General features: G+C 44.4%; 1 protein-coding gene across 1 annotated transcript in view; it reads right to left on the bottom strand.

Moving 5' to 3' along the window:
• Nucleotides 1-5,857, bottom strand: part of UNC79 (unc-79 homolog, NALCN channel complex subunit) — a gene marked incomplete at its 3' end in the record, with an annotated part of 165,707 nt that overhangs the window by 96,629 nt on the left and 63,221 nt on the right. Inside the window, exons 12-13 of the mRNA XM_021711940.1 lie at nucleotides 3,872-4,043; nucleotides 2,308-2,538 (exon numbers count right to left, since the gene is read on the bottom strand). Of these exons, the coding sequence (XP_021567615.1) occupies nucleotides 2,308-2,538; nucleotides 3,872-4,043 (403 nt within the window). The remainder of the gene's footprint in view (nucleotides 1-2,307; nucleotides 2,539-3,871; nucleotides 4,044-5,857) is intronic.

Raw genomic sequence — 5,857 nt, 5'->3', positions numbered from 1 at the left:
CTACCACGCCTGGCTAATTTTTTGATTTATTGTAGAGATGAGGTCTCGCCAAGTTGCCCAGGCAGATCTCGAACCCGCAGGCTCAGGCAATCCACTCACCTCAGCCTCCCCAAGCGCGGGATTACAGGCTGAGCCACCGAGTCCGGCATTATCTTCTTTTTTCATGTGTGGAACTTCAAGGAAAGTGTCAGACAAGGGGAATATTGTTAACCACTCAAACCCCAGAGTTGGTATAAAAATTATATTAAAGTGGAAAGATTTACATTGAGTAAGATGCAAAACTTTCATTGTCTGACTAAAACAAAACCTCCAGAAAATACACCTCCCTTAACTCCTCAAAAGGAATCTCCTGTGTATCCAGCTGCTGTGGAGATAGTCCAGTTCACACCCAGGTCCAATGGCATGACGAAGCTCGGCAGAACCTTCCATACCTCCTCACTGAAGCCCTCAAAAAAAATTTTTTTTAAAGTTTGGTACATAAATCTTTTTTTTCCCTCTGGCTATGTAGGAAGTGACTTATCACTGAGCTCTCCCACATGAATTCATAAATAAACTTTGTCTTCTTCAGTGCATTCGCAGGCCTTCAAACAATGGACCGAACCTGGAAGAGAAAAATTTTTCTCCCAACACAATTATTTCTTCTCATCTTCTGGAATCTGGTCATACCAATCCTTTACTCATCCAAGAGAAATAATAATAGAAAACATATCAATACAAAGAATGCCAGGAAATGGGAACTTCTATGATATAAAAGTTCAATTTTATAAGTGAGTCAGCAGATGGCACCAAGGAAGAAATAAGCATATCTTGATAAATGTATTGGTGGCTCTGAGTCCTGGAAATCCAATAAGAGCGAATCCTTTCGATAATCCATTCTGTTTTATCCTTAAATGTCCCATCTTAGCACAGTTTTATACTGAAAACCGCCTTAAGATCTCCTTGAAAAAAATTAAAAATCACAAACAAAATAAAACTTAGAAAATACCAGCCGGGCTCGGTGGCTCAGCCTGTAATCCCGCGCCTTGGGAGGCTGAGGTGACTAGACTGCCTGAGCCCGCGGGTTCGAGACCCACCTGGGCAACTTGGCGAGATCTCATCTCTACAATAATTCCAGCCTGTAATTCCGGCTACTCGGAAGGCTGAGGCTGAAGAATCACCGGAGCCCAGCAGTTGAGGCTGCGGTGGCCGGGAGCGGCCACTGCACTCCAGTCTGGGCGACAGAGTGAGACGCCAACTCAAAAAAACAAAAGAAAGAAAATACCTTGAGGCCAGGCATGGTGGTTTATGCCTATAATCCCAGCACTATGGGAGGATGAAGTGGGAGGTTGAGGCAGGAGGACTGCTTGAGCCCAAGAGTTCGAAACCAGCCTGGGCAACATAGCGAGGCCTCACTTCTACAAAAAAAATAAATAAGATTAGCTGGGTGTGGTGGTGTACACCTGTAGTCCCAGCTACTCAGGAGGCTGAGGTGGCAGGATCATCTGAGCCTAATGAGCCCTGCCCATGCCCCTGCACTCCAGCCTGGACAACAAAATGAGACTCCGAGTCAAAGAGAACAAAAGAAAATACTTTGCAAAAAAAAAAAATTTCATGTATTGCTGCTAAAACCTGATTTCTGACACCCACCTTTCTAGGTTAGGCACAAATTACACTGCATTCAAGAAAATGAAGTTTTCTTAGCTGTAGCCCATTGGGACAAGAAGAGGATGAGCACAGAGAAATCTGTCCTCTAAGTTAGAGGAATAAATGCATTTTGGTAGTCCCTGAATCATTTTGGCATTTCAAATAACAAGCAGGGACTTAATATATGTGGGGGGAAAAAGGACATTTCCCCTAGTTGAATGGCAGACTTTCCACAGATTGTAAACCAGAAAATAACCGAGCTCTAGTAACCACCTGGAAAGGCGTTTTCTGTTGCTGTGTATTCCTTAACAAAAATATTCAGTTTCCAGCCATTCGAGAGGCTGAAGCAGGAGCATCACTTGAGCCCAGGAGTTCAAGGTCAGGTCCACCAGAGCAATACAGCAAGACCCCCCCCCAAAGACCCAGGAATGCCAAGAAAGAATATTCCCTGAAATTCCGAACGATGCCACACACATTCATCTTGTCATTCTTCCCCATCCCAAACCAACATCGAAGCAGCACGTCACCCAAAAGGCAGCTCCTGCACTAACTTCATCCAGCCATATTGACTAAAATAAGAAGGAATGTTTCTCTTCTACAGACACTGTGGACACTCTCGTGGCCAGGGTAGCACTTCTTCCTGAGTCATCTTCTCCAAGGGCCATGCCTCAGGCCTCCACTTACCCTGGCAAATTCCATGGGTTTGGGAAGAAGGCACATGACCATGACATCAAAGCGAACATCGCACACTGTCTTCAGCCATTTGGTGACAAACTGAGGCTTCAGCTTTTCCACCAAACTTCCAACTTCATCATCCATCATATATGCTGTGGAGTGAAACCACTGAAACACCATGGCCACCAGCCGGGCCAAGCTTTCGGTAGGCGTGTTCTCACTGGGTGTGCAGAGGCTCACCTAGAAAGAGGTAGAGTAGATCCTTGTTCAGATCCATCCCTCATCACAAAATTATTACATGTATGTTAGAAGGCACAAAAAAAGATGCGCTAGATAACCTATTAGAAACAGGCAGTTTTAGAAATGATGATCACTTGTTTACAAGCTGTGTTCCTCTCTATAGTAACAGATGGATTGCAGATTTCACCTTCCCATGAGCATATTCTACAAAAAAAATCTATTACACAATCCGTACTAGATAAATGATTTTTAAAAGCTGGGTTTATGAAGTAATACTTCGTCAATATCTTCAGTGAAAAATAATCTGTCTGCATTTATGTTCTAAAATGATCCTATTTAGGCAAGAATTTTGTGTCACTAATAGTTCTGCACCTTGGAGCCCCCCAATTCACCATTACAAATAGACTTTTTAAAACATCATTCGTTAGTTTACCCTGAAATAATTTTTTAATTGAGAACTGTAGCAGAATCTGGGAAGACAAAAACTAAATAAAACGCTGTCCTTGCCTTCAACGAGTTCACACTAGTAGCCACTGTGTCATTAGATAATATCTTCTAGGAAGCAAGTCATGTGAAATCAACAATTAAATACCAATTTAGTAAAGACCTTTTCAGGAAACTATATGCAAGCATAATAGAGATACATTACTATGGAGACTGAATCTATATCTCCAGTGGACGAGACAAAAGCCTGCTTTTCTGCAGAACTGGTAAATTCAGCTTGCTTGGGATTTAGATCTGTACATCTGCTCTCTACTGACTAAATGTTGCAGCCCAGTCAGTGGCATTACTTTGGCCATAACCTCTCTGGTGCACACAAACTTGCCATAAAGATTCAAAAAGCTCCCCAGAGACTGAACTCTCAAGAAAAATTTCATCAAAGAAAGAAAGAAGACTTCCATCCGTAGAGACAATGGGATGTGAATTATCTGTGAATTGTATTGAATCCAGTATTTGGATTCAGTTTTTAAAAACTTGCTAATCCACTGTCAACTTTATTTGTTTCCTATCCAAAAAGTGCATTTTAATCTAGGCCTTGTACTGTAGGCTGTAACACCTATCTGTTCATTAAAATGAAGAGCCAGGGGCTTGAAAAAAAGTTTCCGTCTTCTGGGGTGGGAGGTGGGCCTTGTTATTTTTTCAAAACTTTCCTCAACCAGTCTACCGCGTAGCCCATGGCTGAGAGTTACAGGCCCGGAGGACACAGTCTCATCACTAAAGTTAACTTTTCACCGCTTACTACTTGTGGCTTTCAAAAGATCAGGAGATACTCCTCCTCCGTGCAAGTGTGAAAGGAGAAGAAAGTGGAAAACAGTTAACTTCTTTTTCTTACTAAGAACCATATTCCAAATTGACTGAGCAGCCTCTGGTCGTGCTTGTCGTCGTCCTTGTTGTCGAAGTCGGTGTTGTCCAGGGAATGGTGGGAAGAGGAGAGGCCCAGCTGCCGCCGCCGACTCAGCTCATGCTCCCGCTGCTCGGCATGGAACTCGGCCTCCTTCAGCAAGCTGCCCAAGAGCAGGGAGATTTCACGTTAGACCGTGACAAAACACTTTCTCGGCCACGACCTATTCAGAGATGTGCCTCATGAGCACTTGAGCAACCTGGGCTGCTTTCCTTAACACCAACAGGAGTCCCTCCAGGAAACTCTGGCTGTCTTACTGTTGTAAACTCCATTCCCATCTCCAAGCTGAACACACCGAGGCACGAAGAGGCACTTCCTCCAGTCAACCTGAAGCAAGCAGAAGTGATGCCTCTGACTTCTGGGGCACCATTCCACTAGAAGTAAGTCATCGTGTCCCCTGTGTCGACCATGAAATTGTGCGGGCAGCAAATGCACAGTCCAAGGAGAGGCTGAGGAACTTGGACCCAAGTGGGAAATATTAAATATCTGGTACTCAAAGACATGAAGGTGAAGCAACAAAGACTCCTTTTTCTTTGAGTCAGTGTCTCACTCTGTCGCCCCAGGCTGGAGAGCAGTGGTACACTCCCAGCCACCACAGCCTCAACCTGCTGGGCTCAGGTGATCTTTCCACCTCAGCCTTCCAAGTAGCTGGAATTACAGGCATGTGCCACCATGCCCAGCTAATTTTCGGATTTACTGTAGAGCTGAGTCTCGCCAAGTTGCCCAGGCTGGTCTTAAACCTGTGGACTCAGGCAATCCTCTCACCTTGGCCTCCCAAACTGGTGGGATTATAGGTCTGAGCCATTGCGTCTGGCAACTCCTTTTTCAATATGCTGAACAAGTAAAAAATTAAAAAAAATAACAATCAATGTTGGCAAGGCTGCAGCCAAAACCAGCAATTTTTATACTTGCTGGTGGCATTTTAAATTCATACACATGCTTTAAAAAGCAATTTGGTAATGTATCAAGAGTCATGAAAATATCCAGACCCTTTGAACTAGGGAATATTAACCCACACTTGTTCATCTATCCTAACAAAATAAAAATCTGGACAGGGGCGGTGGCTCACACCTGTAATTCCTGGACTTTGGGAAGCCCAGGCAGGAGGGCCGCTCGAGGCCAGGAGTTCAAGACCAGCCGGGGCAACATAGTGAGACCTCCATCTCTAAAAAGAAATTAAAAATCACAATTAAAAAAGACAGGCATGGTGGTGCACACCTGTATTTCTAACTACTTGAGAGGCTGAGGCAGGAGAATCACTTGAGCCCAGGAGTTCGAGGGTGTGGTTAGCTATGATTGCACTACTGCACTCCAGGTCTAGATGACAGGGCAAGATCCTGTCTCAAAAAAAAAAAAATAATAATAAAAAGATAAAAATATAGGAACAGCACTGTGCACAAAATATTTCTCAAAGAGTTATCCATCAAACTAAAAACCTGGAAGCAATCTATCTAATGAATAAGATGTATCTAGACGGATATTATGTGTCCACTACAAAGGAGAAAAATGGAAACCGTACAAAACACCGACGAAAGCAGATAGAATAATTATGCCACAAAGAATTGTGCATATGGCGTAATTACAGTCATCTGAATAAAACATGCATTCGAATAACGCTGAACGCTTGGAAAACTGATGGCGACGATGACCGTATGGCTGTTTTTGTTTGTCTGTTTCCAAACGCGCCGCAACGTTTGCTCTGCCAAACATTTGTTGCATTTCTGCTGTGGGGCAGCCTCCGGGATACGAGAAGCAGAAGAGACGGCTCCCCATCCTCTGAAACTCACACCCGATGGCGTTTCTTTGGTCTGAAGAAACGTCTTGGGGCCACCCCTCCGGCTCTGCTCCCCGCGTGGGGGCTCCTGTGGCCTCTGGATAAGCCCGGCTTTCGCGGGAGCAGCACCCGGCGCCCCGCCC

This window comes from Carlito syrichta, unplaced genomic scaffold, assembly GCF_000164805.1.
Source record: "Carlito syrichta isolate Samal-C Ts95f unplaced genomic scaffold, Tarsius_syrichta-2.0.1 Scaffold302944, whole genome shotgun sequence".
In the NCBI taxonomy this organism is placed as follows: Eukaryota; Metazoa; Chordata; class Mammalia; order Primates; family Tarsiidae; genus Carlito; species Carlito syrichta.
The sequence above is the reverse complement of the archived record's forward strand: the minus strand, read 5'-3'. Positions and strand labels throughout refer to the sequence as shown.